The sequence below is a fragment of the Haemorhous mexicanus genome, chromosome 24, assembly GCF_027477595.1.
Source record: "Haemorhous mexicanus isolate bHaeMex1 chromosome 24, bHaeMex1.pri, whole genome shotgun sequence".
Lineage (NCBI taxonomy): Eukaryota > Metazoa > Chordata > Aves > Passeriformes > Fringillidae > Haemorhous > Haemorhous mexicanus.
This window is the reverse complement of record NC_082364.1, coordinates 3,947,278-3,970,576: the sequence shown is the minus strand read 5'-3', so window position 1 is coordinate 3,970,576 and position 23,299 is coordinate 3,947,278. Positions and strand designations below refer to the sequence as shown.

At 46.2% G+C, this 23,299-nt stretch overlaps 1 protein-coding gene across 1 annotated transcript; it reads left to right on the top strand.

Annotated features, from left to right (window-relative positions):
* The first annotated feature begins 189 nt into the window (after window positions 1–189).
* ATP12A (ATPase H+/K+ transporting non-gastric alpha2 subunit) lies at window positions 190–22,753 on the top strand. Its single transcript, XM_059867284.1, has 23 exons — window positions 190–468; window positions 2,199–2,345; window positions 3,696–3,755; window positions 5,073–5,276; window positions 5,858–5,971; window positions 6,477–6,611; window positions 7,132–7,249; window positions 7,780–8,048; window positions 8,743–8,941; window positions 9,364–9,473; window positions 10,174–10,308; window positions 10,563–10,755; window positions 10,958–11,133; window positions 12,152–12,288; window positions 12,932–13,082; window positions 14,972–15,140; window positions 15,791–15,945; window positions 17,026–17,149; window positions 17,434–17,579; window positions 18,745–18,878; window positions 21,356–21,457; window positions 21,981–22,072; window positions 22,276–22,753. Exons 1-23 carry the CDS (start codon window positions 460–462, stop codon window positions 22,302–22,304), a joined length of 3,108 nt encoding a protein of 1,035 aa, XP_059723267.1. The 5' UTR covers window positions 190–459; the 3' UTR covers window positions 22,305–22,753.
* The last annotated feature ends 546 nt before the right edge of the window (window positions 22,754–23,299 follow it).

Below are 23,299 nucleotides of genomic sequence, written 5' to 3'. Positions count from 1 at the left end.
CAAGATGAATAATACACCTGTTCCCTACTTGTGAGCAAACACTACAAAGGAATAATTAGAACCTATCTGACCTGAAACCCACATGCCCATTACTGTGGTATTTTTCCACCTACTCCAGGTGAAACAGAAGATGGGCTGGACCTGGAAGGGGAGGGGTGGAGTGGCAGCCCAAGATGCTGATTTATAAAGCAGCAGCAAGCAGAGCTCTTTCTCCACAGCCTTGGGACAGGGAGCTGGTCCTGCCTGAAGGATGCCGAGGTGGGAGCAGCATTCCAGCTAACACCTGCTGGAACAGGAGAGGGACCCACCACCTCGGGGAGCTTCTGCACTCCAGGACTGCTCTGAGCCACCACAGTCCCCAGCTGGGCTTGGGCTTTTCATCCAGAGATTTTTGGCTTTTGATCCAGAGGCTTTGGCTTGGCTGCTTCTCTCCATCAGGAAAGGAATAAACTCACCAAGATGGTCAAGGTGGGTACAATGCCCAAGGAGCTGCCCCTTGTGCTTCTTCTTAAGTTTTAATTTGTGAATCTGTGCTATAAGTACAGGCTAAGTGAAAAACTGAATCAGTGCCAGACACTCTTGGGCATTAACAGTTTGCATTCTTGGGAAGAATTCTTGGACTGGCTGAGCCAAAAATCTGAGCCAAAATCTGAGATTTTATGAAACTTTGAAGGTTAGAGGTTAATATAGGTAATGCTTACAAGTGAGCAATAGATTTTACTAACTTCATCCAATTTCTTTCTTTTTCTCTTCCACTTGCTTTTTCTCTTCCCAGCAGAGAGCTGTTGCCTTTCCTGGTTTCTGTGCTCTATAGGGATTTGAAAAGCTGAACAGATTTTTTGGGCTGGAGAGTTAAAGAGAGGAGGAGGAAGAGGAGGAGGAGGAGAAGGAAGGTGATGAGAAAAATTCCCAATAGATAAAACAGATTGTGAATCTTCAGCATGGCAGAAATAAAATCAGGACTGATAACAGACAAGCCCTGCCTCTGGGATGTGCATCACCAAGCAAAATCAAGTGTTTAGGAACAATATTTCAGTCTTTACAGTGCTCAAACTGCTCAGCAGCTCTTTGCTTTCCCCTCCATCAAGAGACAATGTCAAGATTTAAACGCTCCTTTGGTTACAGGACAGCTGAGGATAAGATGCCAGTTATGAGTTCAGAACAGTGTTAAATATTAAGACACCCCAATTTTTCTAATTTTTTCTTGCTGTTTCCATTATTTGAGCTTTCTTTATATTATGGAGAGCTCTTCCTTCATTGCTGTGAGGTCTCTCAGGAAGCCAAACCTGGGCAGAGCCCCTTTGTGCTTTGTCCCACAAGGGGGAACACCCAGGGGGGCTCTCCTGAACTCCTGGTGTTGAATCCATAAGGAAACCTCTGGAATGGGGTCACCCAGGGGCTCTCCCAAGGCCTGGCGTGTCATTTCCAGGAGGATTTGGGAGCTGGAACGTTTCCATTAATCAGTGGCACGGGGGGGAAGTTTGCCCTGCACAGTGCAGAGTTAACCCAGGGTTTGGAAACAGCACAACTCCCGAGTTATCACTGAAAGCAAAACATTGCCTGAGGTGCAGCAGCCTCCCTGGGTCAACAGCTCCCTGTGCCCAGTACTCCACTGCCAAAAAGAAGGGAATTGTTGGCTAAATCCCTGCCAGGTCTGAGCTCTGTGTGGGCAGAAACAGAGCAGCTCCTCCTTGGCATTCAGTCTGGTGCTTGCCTCCGTTCCTCACTTTGATTCAGTCCAACTATCTATTCCTAAGTGTATATTTCTAATATATATTTCAATTGTAATTAAAATTTGGATCTTGAAGTTTTGGCTCTGAAAAGCTCCAGGAACAAGCAAGTTCTCAATGGATAATTTCCCCCTCCCCTTTCCTTTCACAAATATTTTGCTTCTCCACTGATCTCTTCTTGGAGCTGATAAATGAATTATTAATTTTCACTGCTGAGGTCCTGGGCAGTATTTTCCTACACTTGTTTCAGATCATAAGCTGCAGGAAGTGTTGTACATCCCTAAAGCAATCCCAGTAATTTGCACCTGGTGAAGTCCTGGTCACAATCACAGTAACACAAACTGGATGGATCTCTGGATAAGACAGGAAAAAAACTTTAAGTAGCCAGGAGAAAGTGACAGCAGAAATTTGCAAGTTGTCTAAAAAAGTAGAGGTGCAAAATTTTGACTTTTTTGTGGTCTTTTACAGAAAAGGTCTGATGTTTACTCGGTTGAGATCTATGGCACAAAAGATCTGCACAAAACAGAGATTGAGGACGAAGAGGAGAAGCACAAAGACCAAAAAGGCAACAAGAAGAAAAAGAAGGCAGAAGATCTTAAGAAAGAACTGGACTTGGTGAGTGTTGCTGAGCCTCCATTACACATTCCATGAAATCCAGGGAGTGTCCTGTGCTGAAAATCCTGGCAGAGGGAAGGATTTGCTTCCTCACCCTCCTGGAGCGTGCCAGAAAAACCCCATGCAAGATTAATACCTAAAATGAGAGGATGAATCTGGTGTAATTAAGGCACCAATGGTACAGAACATTATCTGCTCAAAAAGGAGCCATTCCCCAGATGGAATCACTGCCATCAGTATTCCTGACAACTTGCACAGCCAGCCAGGAGTCAGAGGAGAGGCAGAACCACGGCATTGTGCTCCAGAGATTGCAGAGCTGAGGGCAGGGCTCAGCTTTAAACACAGGGGGTTTCACCCAAACCAACTGCTCTGGCCTTCACGAAATCTGGGTTTTCCTCCTGGCTCTCCACTGACCTGCTGGCTGCTCTTGGAAATGTTGCTTCCTCTCCACACATTCCAGTTTCCCAATCTGGAACATGAGGGTAATTATGCTGACCTCTTTTTGGGATTGCTGTGAGAGCAGCTCAGAGGAGAGGCTATTTACAGGCTGGATGGCATTTCAAAGCCCAAAGAACACCAAAATAAGATACTGATTCCATGATTCTCTCACCCATTCACCCAGCACGTTTCCAAGATCTGCCCAGCAGCAGGTAAATATTTCTGTCTGTGTTGCCTTTGCCACGGGGGCATGTAACTCCACTCCCGTGTTTCTAAAGAGAAACCAAAGCACAGACAGGAGAATTGACTCACCCAAGTACCCATGAATCACTCTGAGAAAACAATTGGGAGATCTCTCAAATTCTTGGCTTCTAAATCCCAGTTCAGCACAAGATATAATTAGGCCAATGATACCACAGAGGTGTCACTGCAGGCCAAGGACAAGAGCTTTGAGATTTCCCTCTCCCACACCCTTTTCACCTGTGCTTAGAACCTGTGGCCTCTTCCCAGCAGACTGAGGAGGATCATTCACATTCCCTAGCCTGGCAATGGAGGGCAGAGGTTGCTGTCACACACACTCTGAGCCCTGCAGAGAGCAGGCTGAAATGATTTATCCAAAAGAAGCACAGCCCCTCGTGGCAAGCAGCAGAAACACGAACACACCACCCTGCTCTTGTGACAGATTTGCTGGAGGAGGGAGCTATTTACAAAAGCACTCTGCAAATCCAAAGGAAAAAATTCTCATCTTCCAGTGGAAGATATATACTTATCAATGCAGATTTGTCTACTTAATGAAACTGAGGTGTCACACAGGCAATTTCATCTGTTCCCAGATCCAGGCAGTTTGGAAATGAAAATTCCAGCAGTCTGATGCTGTGCTCACTGTCATTTTCTGTCTCTCTTGGGATGCAGGATGACCACAGGCTCAGCACCTCGGAGCTGGAGATGAAGTATGGTACCAGCATTGACAAAGTAAGTGCACAGGGCTTCCTTGAGGAGCTGCCTCAGGCAGGTGCCTCTGGCCTCCCCAGAGCTCCCAGGAGCAGGAATTTCAGTATTAGATGTGTGTGGGTGCCTGCAGGGATGCTCCCAGTAAAGCCTAAACCAGCAAGCCAACGAGCACTGCCCTGGATTTAAAGTGGAGTTTCTCTCGAGCCTGAAGAAAGCTGAGCTACTGCTTTGAAATCAAAAATGGGACCTCAGGGTTTTGCACCAGGACCTCATTTTTTCTAAAGCTGTAATGTGATCTTTTGATTTCGCCACAATTCACTTTTCACTGTGGCAGTTTATAGCCAAAGACTGCGTGGATTGAGCTGATTTTGAAGGAAAATCTCGATTTGAGAAACTACACCCGAGTCCCTTTGACACCTGACATTTGACTATCAAAGCACTGGCCAGAGCCCAGACAAGAATTTCAAGAACCTCCTGAGCTGCAAACACCTTGTGGAAATGCAGAAGCAGCAACAAAAAAATGTCAGTTTTCCCCTGGCTTTCCAAACACTTGGTCCAGGTATTTTTGGTTCATAACCAACAGAATGGAAACTCCTGATGGATGTGGCCCCAAATTCAGTGCTCCAGAAGAAATAAGAAATGGCTGTTTCTCCACAGCTGATAATTAATGGCAGCCACTCTGAAATCGGGAGGTTTGGAAATCAGGGTTGCAGCTGGTGTGTGACACAAACAACCTTGAAAGAAACAGCAGCACGGGCATTTTGCTCTGAGCTGGGGTAAAAATCCCTTTGTGATTTCATTGTGAACATTTGAGAAAACAGAAGCATGGGCATTTTGCTCTGAGCTGGGGTAAAAATCTGATTTCATTGTAAACATGTGAAAAAACAGCAGCACAGGCATTTTGTTCTGAGCTGGTGTAAAAAATCTGTTTGTGATTTCATTGTAAACATGTGAAAAAACAGGAAAAAACAGCAGCATGGGCATTTTGCTCTGAGCTGGGGTAAAAATCCCTTTGTGATTTCATTGTGAAAGTGTGAAAAAACAGCAGCACGGGCATTTTGCTCTGAGCTGGGGTAAAAATCTGTGATTTCATTGTAAACGTATGAAAAAACAGCAACACGTGCATTTTGTTCTGAGCTGGGCTAAAAATCCCTTTGTGATTTCATTGTGAACATTTGAGAAAACAGCAGCACGGGCATTTTGCTCTTAGCTGGGGTAAAAATCTGTTTGTGATTTCATTGTAAACGTATGAAAAAACAGCAACACGTGCATTTTGTTCTGAGCTGGGGTAAAAATCCCTTTGTGATTTCACTGTGAACGTGTCACCTCCTTCTGCAGGGTCTCTCGAGTGCAAGAGCAGCAGAGATTTTGGCTCGGGACGGCCCCAACGCGCTCACTCCTCCCAAAGCCACCCCAGAAATCGTGAAGTTCCTCAAGCAGATGATCGGGGGCTTCTCCATCCTCCTGTGGATCGGGGCTGGCTTCTCCTGGATCTCCTTTGGCATCCAGCTGGCGCAGGGGGTGGACTCAGCCTTTGACAACGTGAGTGGATGAGCGCCCACCCCGCCAGCGCGGGTCCCACCGCGGCCAGGGGGATTTCAGTACTCCACAGTTACTCAGTAACTACAAGGAGGCCTCTTGTTCTCACCAGACTCTCCAGCTGCCAAACACTTCTGATAAAAGCTCAAACACCGCCACAGCACTCGCCTAAAGAGTGCCTGGGCAAAGGTTTGACGGCCACTGGGCATAGTCACAGTTCTTGAGAATTCTGAGAGAGGTTCAAATGTCTGAAGACTTTAGACTCTGACTTCAGTCAGAGACTAAAGAGTCTCTGACTAATTCCCCTTTGAGTTATACTCTGCTTTTTATTTTTTAATTTTTTACACTGTAATCAGGATTGTGTCAGCTCAGAGAAGGATTTTAGATTATTCAAACCTTTTTTATACACGCACAAAAAAAGCTTTAATTGATCATTTGCAGGCCTGCACCCTAAACCTTTTCTTAACCTGTCTTTTAACCTGGCCAAAACCTCATTTTAAAACAACACAGAACTGATTCATTCTAACAGAGGAATTGCTGAAAACTTGCCTTAAATTAACCATATTATATCTTTTATTGATCAGCTCTACCTCGGAGTAGTCCTGGCTCTGGTTGTCATCCTCACTGGCATCTTTGCCTATTATCAAGAAGCCAAAAGCACAAACATCATGGCCAGCTTCAGCAAGATGATCCCACAGGTGAGAACACAGTTCCTTTCAACTGAGGCCAAAATTCATCCCAATAAAGCAGGAGGGAAGCCCAGCAAGCCCAACTTGAATTTATCTCTTGGCAAATGACCCAGATAAACATCCTGAATCACAAAAGCACGCGGTGCTTGCTTTCATGGATCTGTGAATTGTGGGATGCACCTCCTCGTTTCCATCCAGCCCTGGGTTAGAGATCTCAGTGCCCAGTTCAAACCTGCAAAAGGGTGAAATGTGCTGGTTTTACATTTTGCAGCTCACTGCTTTTACCCACAGAGCTGATGGCATGTGAGAACATCCCTGGAAGGTATTTCCCCATCTACAAGGCCACTTCCCATCTCACATCCCCCAAATTCCAGGCTGAGCAGCCCAGCTGGACGTCAAATATTCTCCCATTTCCTCTCCATCACCCTGCTCTGGCTCTTTCCCAGAACAGAGGGGAGGATCTCACTGCAGAGGGTGGCACAAAGCTCATTTTTGTTCCATTTCTGTCTTCCAGCAAGCTCTTGTCCTCAGGGATGCCGAGAAGAAGGAGCTGCCAGCAGACCAGCTGGTGGTTGGGGACATTGTGGAGATCAAGGGTGGGGACAGGATCCCTGCAGACATTCGCCTCATCTTCACTCAGGGTTGCAAGGTAAACAGGGCTTGGAAGAGCCAAGGAAAGAGGGAAAACAGAGTTTGGAGTGATTTATTACATGGGAGGAATTTCTCCACAGCCAATATGGGTAATTAGAGCTCTGACTGGACATCACTAATGAAGTCAGAGAGCAGAAGCCTGAATGTGATGCTGAGCTCCTCTAGGACTGACACCTCCCTCCCTGAACATCCAAGAAGTCCATGCCATGTTCTGGCTCTGCTCTTTGCCAGACAGGGCAGATGCACCAATACACAACTGAGAGTTTCCACTGGAGGCAGATCCTCAAAACTGTGGGGTTTTCTCAGGCTGCTGCTGAAAGTCCCACTGACAGACACACAGCACTGGCTGACCTGAATTCCCACAGAAACAGGTCCTGTCAGGGCCAGCAGCAGCTCAGAGAAGAGGCACTGAGATGTTGATGTCACTGATTATGGATGAAGCTGTCACCTCACCTCCCTGGCTGGACACCTCTGTGTACTGCTGACTTTAATCTGGGCATGTCTCCCTTTCATTAAAGGTGGACAATTCTTCACTCACAGGGGAGTCAGAGCCACAGTCCCGCTCCTGTGACTTCAGCCACGAGAACCCCCTGGAGACCAGGAACATTGCCTTCTACTCCACCACCTGTGTGGAAGGTGAGCTGATCCTGAAACTGGGCATGGAAATCCCATTTTATCTTCTTTATCTCTTTCTCCACTGGCTCCAGCCACATTTACCATCCTGTGTGCACACCTTTACATCCTTTTATCATTTTTTCTAGTTAGTCTTTGACCTCTATTCAGCAGCTTTAGGGGAGCTGAACGTTTCTAATTTTTATTATTTATCAGCATACAGGGAGCAGGGCCCCCAAAAAGGCGCCTGCACAGGGACTGCTTAGTCCTGCTAACTCATTTGAGCAATTCTGCTTTGAGGAACTTGAGAGAGGTTTTATTTCCCACATGAATTTTGACCTGAGCAGATTAAAGTGTGAACTTGGGGGTGGTCACCCTTAGCATTTGTTCCAACACGCAGCGCGCTCACGGCTGCACCAACCAATGGATTGATTCGGGTTTGAACTGACCGCGGCTTCCTCACAGTTTTTCCATCAATACCTGCTGGAATGTCAGGCTGCAACTTCCTCTGAGGGTTTGTGTGCCCTGGAGGTGACAGCTCTTTGTCCCTGCAGGCACTGCCACTGGCATTGTCATCAACACCGGGGACCGCACCATCATCGGCCGCATCGCCTCCCTCGCCTCGGGCGTGGGCAACGAGAAGACGCCCATCGCCATCGAGATCGAGCACTTTGTGTACCTGGTGGCAGGGGTGGCCATCTCCATCGGGGTCCTCTTCTTCATCATCTCCGTTTCCATGCGCTACAAGATCCTGGACTCCATCATCTTCCTCATCGGCATCATCGTGGCGAACGTGCCCGAGGGGCTGCTGGCCACGGTGACGGTGAGTCCGCGCTGGGGCTCTCTGCTTGCCTCTGCAGCTCTGGGCTGGGCTGGCTTTGGAGAGGGGTGGGGGTTCAATCCATTTGGTAATTCTGGTGTAACTGAGTCACTCATCTTAAACCCAGCTGGGGTTTAAGTTCAAGTGCTGCTCTGCCTCGATGGCTGCCGAGTGCAATGACGTGACTCATTTCCCCACCACCCGCTCCCACTTGGAAGTGGGGACATTGTACTCTGAAAGTCACATGAAAACTCCACTTTATTACCAGTTGTCCAGCACTAAAATCCCTGCCTGAGAAACAGCACACCTGCTAAGCACTGCTGGCTCCAAAGCACCCCAGCAGCAAACAATGAAGGGAATCATTGTGGAATTCATGGAGCTGGTGGCCAGCAGCTCCTGCCCCTTGCAGGTTCTTCCATCCCAAACAACCTCTTGACTGATAAGACATCCTTATTTCTATCAGCAGGCAGCAGGTTCCTATCAGCAGCAAATCTACCTGTGCTAGTCACAGCCAAACCTCAGATTCTAAATTAAAAATTAAAAAGGGGAGAAAAAAAATGCACTGCAGCCAACAAAAATGAAAAATTTAAACTATTCTCTTACAAACCCCACAAAAAATCTACCAGGAGAATGCAATCTCGTTACACCTGTGTGTAGCCACACCTTGGTGACAGCTGGACCCCTTCCCTCCTGCCAGGTGAGCCTGTCCCTCACGGCCAAGCGCATGGCCAAGAAGAACTGCTTGGTGAAGAACCTGGAGGCCGTGGAAACCCTCGGCTCCACCTCCATCATCTGCTCCGACAAGACAGGCACCCTCACCCAGAACAGGATGACTGTTGCCCACCTCTGGTTTGACAACCAGATCTACTCAGCCGACACCAGTGAAGATCAAACAAGTAAATGGGAAAATGGGGGTGTGGGAAGGGCCACATACCTGGATCCATCCCAGGATGCTCATTTTTGCTGGCTAAATCAGACATATCTTCCTTCTACGCATGGAAATCCCTCCTCAGCCATGTGGAGATGTGAAAAAAAGAATTAATATTGGATTCCACTCACAGGAAGTTAACCTGAAGGTGGTTCTACTCCAGAACCTTTTGCCAAGAGTACATTTAGTAGGGAATTCAGCAAACAAGCATCATCCAAGCCCCTTTGCCAGCTCTGCTGGAGGAAAAATTTATATCATTTTTTTTTCCGTAAAAGAAGCTGTCAAAAAAATGAATTTTTTCTGCAAAGAAGTCCTGTTTTTTCACTGTTGAGATTTTACTTGTGTCACGCAAGGTGTTAAAAGATGCAATGTGTGTTTTGCTTCTCTCAGCCCAGCCCTTTGATCAAAGTTCCCCCTCATGGACGGCGTTATCAAAAATTGTCACTCTCTGCAACCGGGCGGAATTCCGGCCAGGGCAGGAAAATCTCCCCATCATGAAGGTACTGCTGACTTCACACCAGCTTATTTCCCTTCCTCTGAAAAAGCAATTTTCTCTGTTTGGCTTTAACAATCTCCATTTTACCTGTAAGTTCCTACTGACAGGGTTTTACCTCTGTACACTCACACAAAAAATTTAACACAGGATAAAAAAACCCACAGAGCCAAGAGCACAGAAATGCAGATTATCCTGAATTGGAGGAGATCCACAATCCCAACTCCTGGCCCTGCACAGGACAGCCCCAAGAGCCCCTGTGCATTGTCCAAACCCAACTGTGCCTGCCAGGAAAAAGGCAAGACAACTAGCAGGAACAGTAATTACTGCACAGTTAATTTATTATAGCAAAGGTTAACATGCCTTAATTGATGTCTTTCCACATGACTGCTTGAAGGTAGTAAATTGTACTGACTGGGCTACCAGGACAAACCTGCTGTTCACTCACCAATGCCATCCTCAAATTAATTTGGGTTTCTGCCTCAGCTCACCTGTAGTGCCCTGAGTGTGACCCCAAATCCACTTTACAGTTTGCTGTGGCTCAGTTCTAACTCCAAGAGCAAAGCAGACACCCCCAAATTCTATTTTAATATTTTTCCAGGATAACTTGAACATAAAAATGGAGATTCCTTGTTGCTGAAGTGTGCAGCATGCCATGGAATTGTGGAAATGTAAAAGTGAAGTGTTTTCTTCCTTTGTGCCCACAGAGGGTCGTGGTTGGAGATGCCTCTGAGACAGCTCTGCTGAAATTCTCTGAGGTCATTCTGGGGGATGTGATGAGCATTAGAGCACAGAACAGGAAAGTGGCTGAAATCCCTTTCAACTCTACCAACAAATTCCAGGTGTGTTTCTTTTTTTTTTTTTGGAAATCGTGCCAGATTGTTTCTATCACTGGGCCTGATGCAGCAATGGGTGACCTGGAAGCCTTAATAGGGTAATTCAGCAACAGAGGAAATTCAAGTTATAACAGATGCAGTTCATTCCACTTGATGGAAATCATGATTTCTTCATGGAAAAGAACATTAATCCCATGGGAAACTAGAAGGAAATGAGGACAATTTGAGCTCTTCCAACCCCTCTCCTGTTTGTGGCACAGCTTTCCATCCATGAGACTGATGACCCCCACGACAAACGCTTCCTGCTGGTGATGAAAGGTGCCCCAGAGAGGATTTTGGAGAGGTGCAGCACCATCATGATCAACGGCAAGGAGGAGCCTCTGGACAGCGAGAAGGCAGAAGCTTTCCAGACAGCCTACATGGAGCTGGGGGGCATGGGGGAGAGAGTGCTGGGTGAGTGCCTGGGAAAACGGGGTAAAACATGAAAATGGGCTAAAATCCAGCTGTAAAACCTGTGAAGTGGGGTTTAAAGTCTTGGCACATCCAGCATGCCTGGAAAAATGGTTAAATGCTGGAGTTCCATGGGCAAGAGCAAAGCCTCTCCTCTTTCTCCCACATTGTCCTGTCCATCTCACCAACCTAAACACCTTTTCAGGTTTCTGCCACTTGTACCTGCCTGAGAAGGAGTTTCCAGAGAGCTTCCAGTTTGACACAGATTCCATGAACTTCCCAACCTCCAGCCTGTGCTTTGTGGGGCTCCTGTCCATGATTGACCCACCTCGTTCCACGGTGCCTGACGCTGTCTCCAAGTGCCGCAGTGCTGGCATCAAGGTGAGGATTTTACAGAGAAAAAACACAGTGGGTTCACTACAGAAAGACTCCTTATGATTATTTTAGGTGTTATTTAATGTATTTAAAATTTAAGATCTTCCACCATATCGTCACTAATTATCTTTTTAGCAATGATCATCAAAAACCTTAACCTTAGTTAAGACCATTGTATAATTTCAATTTAGAAAGTCCCCAGTGACAAAACATTTTAATTCAAGTGGGAATCAGACTATAGGAACTGCACAAACCCCTCAAACCTGGAAATCCAAATTTGCAAAAGCTCAGATACTCTCTCATCAGATCCATCTCTAGAATACAGAACCCACGACAGCTGGAATGAATTGCTTGTAAACAGAATAAGGTGATTGATAGAAACAGTTCTAGAGAAGGCACCAGGGCACTGCTTTGAACATTTATCCAAAGGAATCACTAATCTTAACATTATTCAGGTGAAACCTGAAGCAGTAGTTCCCCTAATTTCACTCCCTGCGGACCCACAACTAAACCAAGCAGAGGTGAAATCTCTCTAAATCTAGGAAAATCATATTTGGAATTACACATCTAGATGAGAAGAATCCCAAACCCCAACCTGATTAAATTTTCCATAGCCTGAAGACAGATCTGGCAACTTTTCTTTGAGAAAAGCAAGAAAAGGCTTTGCCTTATCTGTCAGGACACCTCAGTCACAAGATCCATTTTAAGATGCAATATCCTAACAAACCCTCCCCACTGAACATACCTAATATAGCTCCTTATATAAGGGCTCCTTTATTCTGCATTATTCTAATCTGGCTGCCTGTGACGAGTTCTTCCTCCAGAGCCCTGATAAAGCAGCCTCAGGAAGAGAGGCAGAGCCCAGATGTTGATACAGAGCTGGGCAATTACCGCCCCTAATCTCCCTCTGCTGTGTACACAGCGCTGCTCTGATCCCAGAGTGCTTCCTGCTCCTCAAAACCGGGCATTCCCCCTCTTCTCCCTCCACCTTGGGCCATTTGGCACTCACTTGTCCCTTGCTCAGGTCATTATGGTCACTGGCGACCATCCCATCACGGCCAAGGCCATCGCCAAGAGCGTGGGCATCATTTCAGCCACCAGCGAGACCGTGGAGGACATTGCCAAGCGCCTCAACATCCCTGTGGAGCGGGTCAACAGGAGGTGAGAGCCAGCAGAGCCTGGCAGCACCCAGGGCTTCATTTCCCTGCTCCCTCCACAGTGATTTATTCTACATCCCCGCTGCTTTCTGCTTTTTTTATGACACATTCCCACTCTTGAGTCATCTCCACCTAAATGTGTCCACTCAGTGGTTTTCATCTCTGCTGCCCGTGAAGAAAATCTGGTGAATTATTCTTTGCACATCATGTGGAAGTCACTGTCGCTGCCTGTTTGACTAAACACACACACACAAAGAGCAAAATTCAGCATCACACGACCCAGTTTGGACCATCAGCCCAAATTCTTCCTTCACCCTTTAAATGGGGAAAAAATAGCATCACAGGGGAAGGATGAAAGCTCTTTGCAGAAGTGATGTCTTCCTCTGCTCCTCCCAGTGAGAGGCCTCTTTAAAATGCATTTTCTGAAGCTTCAATGAGACCCCTCTGTATCCAGAAGTGACTGAGATCCACTCTGGGTTTCTGCAGTGCCTTTCATTCAACTCCTGCTGATTAACAACAAACGCCTCTGCAATTAACTCAATTTGCCGCTTTCCCGCCATCCAGCTGCACGCCCATCCCACGAGAGCACTGAAAATCTGAAAATTCTAATTTGAAAATTCACCCTTCCCTGCCCGTGGCTCTTGCAGGGAAGCCACGGCAGCCGTGGTGAACGGGATGGAGCTGAAGGACATGAGCTCGGAGCAGCTGGACGCCATCCTGCGCGAGCACGCCGAGATCGTCTTCGCGCGCACGTCGCCCCAGCAGAAGCTGATCATCGTGGAGGGCTGTCAGAGGCAGGTGAGGCAGGCGTGGCAAAGGTCATACACACACACACCAGGGCTGAGAGGCTGGGAGCCAATTCCCAGAGCTCCCTAAGCTCTGTTTATAGCCTTTTCCCCGTGCCAGAACATTATCTAACAGATTGCCACAAACGCTGCCTGGACTCAATCCAAGCCGCTCAAATTCCTGCTGCAGACACAGCTCCTGGGGACAAAATGAGCTTTCCCTGGGTTTGGAGCTGTAGCCAGAGCATAGATTGTCCCTGGCACTCTGAGAAGCACAAAAAGCCTCCTGTGCCCTGGCTGGGAAGGAGAATTCCCTCGGGAATTCTTTAAACACAGATAAAAGCAATGCTGCTGCCACATCCTCTCCTCTTAACTCCTGTGGCTGCTCAGAGCCATGTCCTGCTGCCCACAGGAATGTTTGGGAGTGGAACTGGTTAGTGGCAGTGCTGAGTGAACAGGTGAACTCACAGCTCTTTTCCAGCCTAGATTATTTGTGATTCTGAGGTATGAACCCCACAGAACGCCAGAGTATGATTTATGTACCACCAAGCCTTATCTGTGTTACTTCCCAGGGCTGTAAATCAGGCAGCAGGATTTCAAGAGAGTTTGTCCCATCCATGGGCAATATTATGTAAAGCAGCCTGGAGTGCAGCCAGCACAGGAGGGAAAAAAAAAAAAAAAAAAAAATCACAGAGCTCTGTAAAAGATGAAAATTGCCATCAAAAGACTCTCTACTCAAAAATGACATCTTCCAAGTAGATTTTGTGAATTAAAGCCACACTAGTGCTGTGCCTAGACTTTGTAAAGAAGAAGATGTGTCATAAGATATTATTTTATTTTTGTAGTCCTCTCAGCACTGAGCTTCCCAATCAGCATTATCAGCTCTTTGGGTTTAAGCCTGGAGGGCTCTCCAGAAAGTAAAAAAAAAGAGATAAAACTTTCCAGTTTGATGTGGTTTTTATTTTTTGAATGGTCTCTGTTAGGCACACGGTGGGTAAACGTGTTCTGCACTGCTCAGACTCCCACACTCCTGGCAGATTTGGCTCTTTAGGGATGAAAAGGAACACCCTCCCCCAGCCAGGCTCCAGCTATGTTTAGCACTTAGAGCTTATAAGCCTTTCTGTACATGGCATTATTTATAGGTAGTGACACTGTGCTCAATCCCCCCAGGGACAGGAAATTCAGCATTTTATTAATCAGTTTGCCAGGCTTTGTCCCCACTCTGAACACCCTGCCCTGAGCCAAGCCAGAAACTTCAGCATCAGCCAGAGCCGAGCCTGGGGCTGCAGGAGATGTTCAGGAAGATAACAAAGAAGCTGAGTTGGATAATCAGAGTTTTCCATCTTTTGGATTAGTGGAGAAATTCCAGCACAGCCTGAGGATGGCCAGAAGCTGTTGGCATAGAATGAGGATGGGCTCCAACTCAGCAGTTACATAATTTATGAATCAGATGGAGCCTGGCTGTTTCTGTAGCACTTCATTAAGAAAAAAACCAAACCAGGATATTTTGTGTTAATTAAACCTCCCCCAGATGTCAGAGGTGAACCTGGCTCTGCTCAGACAGGGATGGACCATGCACACAGAGCAGATATGCAAATCTTAAATCCTCTTTATACCCAACTGTCAGACTAATTGCATTTGAAATGCATCTAATTGAGATGTCCACTCTTTAGGAAGCAGGCAATCACATCTCTGAATTTTCCAGGTCTCTACTCTAAAGGGGACCACGCAAAACTCTGAGCTTGCCCAGCACCCTCCTGACCCCTGGCTGTGTTTGACGTGGGTACAGGGAGGATTCAGAACTCCCTACCAGCATTTTTCTGCTAGAAATTTAAGGATTGATGCTGGCAGGATCCACCCCCTCCTCCCAAACCCACATCTGGATGCTTTTGTGTGTTCCAGGGAGCTGTGGTTGCCGTGACTGGAGATGGAGTCAACGACTCCCCTGCCCTAAAAAAAGCAGATATTGGGATTGCTATGGGCATTGCTGGCTCTGATGCAGCCAAAAATGCAGCTGATATGGTCCTGCTGGATGATAACTTTGCTTCCATTGTCACAGGAGTGGAGGAAGGTAAAGAGAATGTTGTTTCCCACTTTTTGAGCTGGAAGCTGCTGGCAGGGCCTCCTGATCTTCCTCTCTCCTCTTTCTGGATTTGTGGATTTGCTATTTGGGAAAGCTGGGAATGAATTCCATTTCTACACATGACAATCAGAGAATAAGGAAATCACCTCCCTCTCCCACACACAATAAAGATTTGCTGGCTCTGTTTGATCAAGCACCAGATAAAAGCACTTCCAGACTTGATCCAATGCAGTCTGAAGCCTCACAAAGATATAAATTATTTTCTCCACCTTTTCCCTCTATTACTTTCTCACACATCACCTTCACTGTGCTCCACCTAAGACAGGAGCACTCCTCCCACTCTTTCACTGTACAGAGCTCGTGGTTGCCATCACAACCACAGCATTTTGGGGCGTGAGGCTTTTCCCCTCAAACTGCCTCAGCAAAAGAAGTGTTTTATCACATTTGAGTTTTCAGGAGCCTCTAAGAGAGGGGAACTTTAAAAAACCCAACAAATCCAAATTACAAAATGCATGAGGAAACACATGAGGAAAGCAGAAATAAGCAGTAAATGTTTCCACCTCATTTGGTTAAATTTGAACTCCTTTTTTTTTTTTGATAAAAATTCCCTTTGACAGAAGAATTTTCTCTTCCCCCAGGCCGCCTGATCTTTGACAACCTGAAGAAAACCATTGCCTACACCCTGACCAAGAACATCGCTGAGCTCTGCCCCTTCCTCATCTACATCATTGCCAGCATCCCAATGCCCATTGGCACCATCACCATCCTCTTCATCGACCTGGGCACCGACATCGTGAGTTGGGAGCTCCAGAGTCCTGCCAGGGAGAGGGCTGGGGGTGGAGGCACATCCTGAACAGGGCATTCTGGGGATTTATCCTACAGGTGAGAAAGGCAGAGATAAAAGGGATTAAAAGCAGCCAGGTAGAGAGAAAGAAGAGTAGAAAAACAACAACAACCTGCGGGGGGGAGGAGGAGAAAGCAAAGACATCTGATGCAGGTTAAAATCAGCAGTGAACAATTATGTATGAAAATAATATAATAAATATAATATAATATAATATAATATAATATAATATAATATAATATAATATAATATAATATATGACATGATATGATATGATATGATTGATATCACATCACATCATATCATATCACATAATATAATTAATATAATATGATATAATAATATGATGTAATATAATATAATATAATGTAATATAATGTAATGTAATATAATATAATATAATATAATATAATATAATATAATATAACATAACATAACTAACATAACATAACATAACATAATATCACATAATATAATATACTATAATATACTATAATATGCTAGCTATAATATAATATAATATAATATATCACATAATATATCATATCATATCATATAAATAATATAATATAATATAATATAATATAATATAATTATATATAATATAATTATATATATAAAAAGATAAATAAATAAATATATAGAGAGAGAGAGAGGGAGAGAGAGAGAGTAATACAATATCTTGTGTTTTAATCAAGAGATCAGAGGGATTTCTGCACTTACACCTGATATTCCATCCAGCCCATCCCAAAGGACCTGGAAGACCTTTTAATTTTAAATTAATGTTAAATTATTGTTAAATTCCTCTAGCCTTTTGTATTGATCACCAGACCCATGCATGTTTCAGCTTTCCCCCAAACCCTTTACAATTAAAAGGAATTAATGAATCATTAGGAATCCACACAGATCCTCCTCTCCTCTGTTCTGCCAATCCTGAGCAGAACCACTTGGCAACTGCAAATTGCTGCTAAAGCCCTGAGAATCAGGCAAATGCTGCCCCCAGCCCCTGAGGGTTTGTTTCTCTTGCAGATCCCCTCGGTGGCACTGGCTTATGAGAAAGCTGAGAGTGACATCATGAACAGGAGACCTCGGAACAAGAGGAGAGACCGGCTGGTGAACCAGCAGCTGGCCGTGTACTCCTACCTGCAGATTGGTGGGTTGGCCTCCCAGACCCTCTCTTGTGTCAGCAAAGCAAGACTCAAGCTGATTCATTTAAAAAAAACCCTAAATTTAGGAGCTGAAACTCAGCCCTTTCCTCTGCAAACCCACCAGCCCCCTCCCGTTATTCAGCAATAAAATGATGTTTTATCTACAGAGGGCAAGCAATTCCCAGCACCAAAACTCTCAGACTACTTCAGCATGTTTCATGCATCCAGCACATCCCCCAGTGCTCCTTAATTTCGGTTTTTCCTCATTCCTGCCCCTTTGTTTCTGCAGGAATCATGCAGTCGGTGGGGGCCTTTGTCACCTATTTCACAGTCTATGCTGAGCAAGGGTTCCTGCCCTCCACGCTGCTGGGAGTGAGGGTGAACTGGGAGAGCAATGCCATCAACGACTTTGAGGATTCCTACGGACAGCAATGGGTAAAGCAGCCCTGACAATTCCCTGCCTGCCTGCTTGCTTCAAAATTCCCCCAAAATAAAGGGATAGGGAATGCAAATGAGGCTTAAATGCAAACAGAATTAGTTTTCATCTCATGTTCCCTCAGGAGAGAATCTTTAGGGCTTCCTGGCGCACAGCTCCTTCATTCAGCCTCTGCTTTTTCATTCATTCTTCAACAATGTGCCACCTCCTCACTCAGCCCCTGCAGATGCACCTTCCTCTCTGCTCTGGGTGGTTAAACCCCTCCAAATCAATCCTCTCCATCCTCTCTCAGCCCCCTGCACCTTCCTCTCTGCTCTGGGTGGTTAAACCCCCCAAATCAATCCTCATCATCCTCTCACAGCCTCTTGCACCTTCCTCTCTGCTCTAGATGGTTAAATCCCCCCCAAATCAATCCTCTCCATCCTCTCCCAGCCCCTTGCACCTTCCTCTCTGCTCTGAGTGGTTAAATCCCCCAAATCAATCCTCACCATCATCTCACAGCCCCCTGCACCTTCCTCTCTGCTCTGGGTGGTTAAACCCCCCAAATCAATCCTCTCCATCCTTTCCCAGCCCCTTGCACCTTCCTCTCTGCTCTGGGTGGTTAAACCCCCCAAATCAATCCTCATCATCCTCTCACAGCCTCTTGCACCTTCCTCTCTGCTCTGGGTGGTTAAACCCCCCAAATCAATCCTCATCATCCTCTCACAGCCTCTTGCACTTTCCTCTCTGCTCTGGGTGGTTAAACCCCCCAAATCAATCCTCTCCATCCTCTCCCAGCCCCCTGCACCTTCTTCTCTGGTCTGGATGGTTAAACCCCCCAAATCAATCCTCTCCATCCTCTCCCAGCCCTGCTGGTGAGCAGCACCTCTGCCAAGTCCTCTGCAGCCTCCCCCTCTCCCTCCCTCCCCCTGCAGAATCACAAGGCACAGGAGGCATTGATCAATGCACACAAACACCCCTCACCCCCAGCTCGTGCTGCAGCCTCGTGACTCAGTCCCAGAATAAAGCTGGGCCCAAATCTGAGCATTCTGTGCCTAAATCTGGAGGAACCCTGCACTCACACCTTGGGCACTGAAAGGAAGCCTCCCCTGGAGGTTTGCAGCAGCCTGGGGGAGGTGGGAGGGTGGGAATTAAAGAGGTTTTGGTGTTTATTTGGCCCTGCAGACCCACTACCAGCGCATGTACCTGCAGTGGACTGGCTACACAGCCTTCTTTGTCAGCATCACCATCCAGCAGGTGGCTGATCTGATCATCAGGAAAACTCGCAGAAATTCCATTTTCCGCCAGGGCCTCTTCAGGTGAGTTTAGGAGATGCACAATCCCAGGATGGTTTGGGTTGGAAGAGACCTTAAAGCTCATCTCACCCCACCTCCCATCATCCCAGGCTGCTCCAGCCTGGCCTTGGGCACTGCCAGGGATCCAGGGGCAGCCACAGCTTCTCTGGGCACCTGTGCCAGGGCCTCACCTGGGAAGAATTTCCCTCTGAGGGAAGGATTTTTTCCTATCTAATCTAAACCTGCAGTTCCAGTTAGCCTCCTGCTCCCTTCAGAGGCAGGTGTGCTCAGTGATTTGGCCCTCTCACTTTCAGTCTTTGCACAAAGATTAAGCCTGGCCTTAAACAATCACAAATCTCAGGCAAATATTTCATTACACCTCCCCTCAGCCTCTTTTCTGCTTCAGGGTAGGGATTTTCTTTAAAGACATTGTGCTGGTTATTCTGAAAACGCACCAGCTTAAAACCAACTTTCCATTCATTAAAATGTTTACTAGGGAAAAAATGGGAGTTTCTTTCCCAGATTACTTTCTGAACTCCTTATCAAGAGATAACAAGTCTGGACTTCCCTGAGATAACTTGAGGCTCTGGGAAGGGAGATACCAGCTGGCCAAACTCCCCCAGACAGTGCTGGCCTCCCTCTGCAAACCTCCCCCTGGAGAATTCCAAATATCAGCTGGGCCAGAGGCCAGCAGCAGAGCTGGCATTCCCTGCAGGTTTCTGATAGCAGAGCAATTCATTTTCCATCCTTTATCTGCACCTACAGGGCCTACACCTAGGTGTGCTTCCTCCTTGCATTAACACCTGAGTCACCCTGAGCACATTCCCAGGGCAGCAGGAGCCCTGAGGAGCTGCTGCTGGGTGTCTCCCACAGCTGGATTTGGGCTGGGAATGCTGCCAGGACAGGCAGGAGCACTTGGGGTACAGGACAGAGGTGCCCAGCCCAGCCCTGTGCCTGCAGAGCTCACCTGGAGCAGGGGTTGCAGGGATCCAGAAGGTTCCTGCAGGCACACAGGGGATTAACTCTGGGGTTAGTTTAACCCTCTCACAGGGGGTTAAATCTGCTCTGTCACAGGGGGTTAACTTGGGTTAATTTAACCCCCCACAGGGGGTTAACTCTGGGGTTAGTTTAACCCTCTCACAGGGGGTTAAATCTGCTCTGTCACAGAGGGTTAACTCAACTCTGTCACAGAGGGTTAACTCTGGGTTTAACTTAACCCTCTCACAGGGGGTTAACTCTGGGGTTAGTTTAACCCTCCCACAGGGGGTTAACTCTGGGTTTAACTTACCCTCCCACAGGGGGTTAACTCTGGGTTTAACTTAACCCTCTCACAGGGGGTTAGCTCTGGGGTTAGTTTAATCCTCCCACAGAGGGTTAACTCAGCTCTGTCACAGGGGGCTAACTCTGGGGTTAACTCTCTCACAGGGATTTAATTCTGGGATTAATTTAACTCTCACACGGGGTTAACTCTGGGGTTAACTTAAGTCTGTCACAGATGTTTAACTCTCACAGGGGGTTAACTCTGGGGTTAGTTTAACCCTCTCACAGAGGGTTAACTCAGCTCTGTCACAGGGGGCTAACTCTGGGATTAACTCTCTTACAGGGGTTTAACTCTGGGTTTTATTTAACCCTCTCACAGGGGGTTAGCTCACAGGGGGTTAGTTTAACCTTCTCACAGGGGTTTAACTCTAGGGGTCAGTTTAACCCTCTCACAGGGGGTTAACTCTGTCACAGGGGTTTAACTCTGTGGTCTATTTAACTCTCTCCCAGAGGGTTAACTCAGCTCTCTCACAGGGGTTTAATTCTAGGATTGACTTAACCCTCTCAAAGGGGGTTAACTGTGGGGTTAATTTAACTCTCACATGGGGTTTAACTCTGGGATTCAACTCTCACAGGGGTTAACTCTGGGGTTAGTTTAACTCTCTCTCAGAGGGTTAACTCTGGGGTTAGTTTAAATCTCTCACAGGGGTTAACTCTGGGGTTAGCTTAACTCTCTCACAGAGGGTTAACTCATCTCTCTCACAGAGAGTTAACTCTGGGGTTAGTTTAACTCACTCACAGAGGGTTAACTCATCTCTCTCACAGAGGATTAACTCTGGGGTTAGTTTAACTCTCTCACAGAGAGTTAACTCTGGGGTTAGTTTAACTCTCTCACAGAGGGTTAACTCATCTCTCTCACAGAGAGTTAACTCTGGGGTTAGTTTAACTCACTCACAGAGGGTTAACTCTGGGGTTAGTTTAACTCTCTCACAGAGGGTTAACTCTGGGGTTAGTTTAACTCTCTCCCAGAGGGTTAACTCAGCTCTCTCACAGGGGTTAACTCTGGGGTTAGTTTAACTCTCTCCCAGAGGGTTAACTCAGCTCTCTCACAGAGGGTTAACTCTGGGGTTAGTTTAACTCTCTCACAGAGAGTTAACTCTGGGGTTAGTTTAACTCTCTCACAGAGGGTTAACTCAGCTCTCTCACAGAGAGTTAACTCTTCCTTTCTGTTTTTCCTGCAGGAACAAAGTCATCTGGGTGGGGATATTTTCCCAGATAGGAATTGCTTTGATTCTCACCTACGGCCTTGGACATGTTACAGCCTTGAACTTCACTCCACTCAGGTGAGCTCTGGTGCCACTGAGCTTCCCCTGCCCTCCTTGTGGGCACAAAACAGAAGCAGCACCACTGCAGGAGAAATATTTTTAAAAAATCATTATATTCATCACTATTTCTTGGCCAAAAAGGCAATTATTGCCATAATTTCCAGATTCTCCTGCTGGATTTCCAACTGCGGATCCAAAAAGCCACTTGTGCAAAACCAACATTTAAATATTTCTTCCAGCATTTCCAAGGTTTTGATGAGCACTGCCAGCATTTAACTTTTATTTTAAATAGATCAGTCAGGTGATTTATTGCTGTGATATCTCCAGGCAAAATTTCCTTCTGAACAGGACCTGGAATTAATTAATCCAGGAGCCACTTAAGACTGGGAGGCTTTACATGCTCATCATCAATTTGAGAGATTAATTAGGAGAAAGGAAAGAGGCCCAAGGGGGCAGGTTTGTTTTAGGGACACTGAACAGCACAACCACCCCAGAGCTGGAGCTGAGCTGCTCTCAGGTGTTTCTTTTGCCCCACTCCCAGGTTCCAGTACTGGTTTGTGGCTGTACCTTTTGCCATCCTGATCTGGGTCTACGATGAAATCCGGAAGCTGCTCATCAGGAGACACCCAGGAAGTGAGTGCACTGCTCCAGTTGAATTTTAACTGAATATTTTCATTTCATGTGCCTTTCCCCATCCTTTCCCTCCCACCCCCACCTCAGCTGCCACTCGCAGGTGACTGCTGAAAAATGAACCATTTTTCTCCAATGATCACTTTTCCTTTTTGAGGAAAAACAACCAATTTTTTAAAATTATTATCCCCTCCCTTCTCCTGCAGGTTGGTGGGACAAGAACATGTATTACTGAGGAGTCTGACACAGGAGAGCTCCTTCCCCAGCTGGCCCAGCCTCTGCTGCTTTCAAGTCCTGTCTGTGCAATATCGAGCATGGATCCACCCCGTGCTGGGGTGAAGAGATTTCATGGGTTCAATGAAGAAATAAGGACTTTAGAGGCTGAGAAATTACCTCCCACTGTACTGTAAAGCCTAGAAATTGAAATACTACCTATTTTTGTAACTACTACGCTTTTCCCTCGTTCAAAGATGGAGTTGGAGAGAACTCTGAGAGGAAAACAGTCCAAAGACAGGAATTCCCCACAATCCAAGGCATTAATTTGCACTGAAGGAGTTGTTTGTTGATTTTTGTGCTGTTAGAACTGAATTCCAAGTGAGTGCACACCGAGATCTGTTTTACCTTGCCACGGGTAATTGTGCTGTATAGGAATAATTTGATAATAAAACATTTTTTTCCAGAAAACTGTTCTCTGTCTTATTTTTTTTATTAAATAAAGAGAATCTGAGTGGAATGGGGTCACAGAGGAAGGAAGTGCAGCCCTGATTTTGTTACCCCATTAACAGAGCAAACACTTGACCCCATTCTGATAAAGGTGTCTTGAAAACCAAGCCATGTTGTATTTTCTGAGTCCCCCAAAGAAGGAAGGAAATGATGAATCTGGCTCCATGTTCTCAGAAGGCTAATTTATTATTTTATGATTTATATTATATTAAAGAATACCAAACTATACTAAAGAACAGAGAAAGGATAGAGACACATGGGTAAAAGATACTAAATAAAAACTTGTGACTCTCTCCTCCAGAGTCTGACACAGCTTGGCCCTGAGTGGCCAAAAGGTCAAAACAATTCCCATGAAACCAATCAAACAATTCCCATGTTGGATAAACAATCTCCAAACCACATTCCAGAGCAGCAAAACACAGGAGAAGCAAATGAGATAAGAATTGTTTTCCTTTTCCCCTGAGGCTTCTCAGCTTCCCAGGAGAGAAATCCTGGGCAAGGGATTTT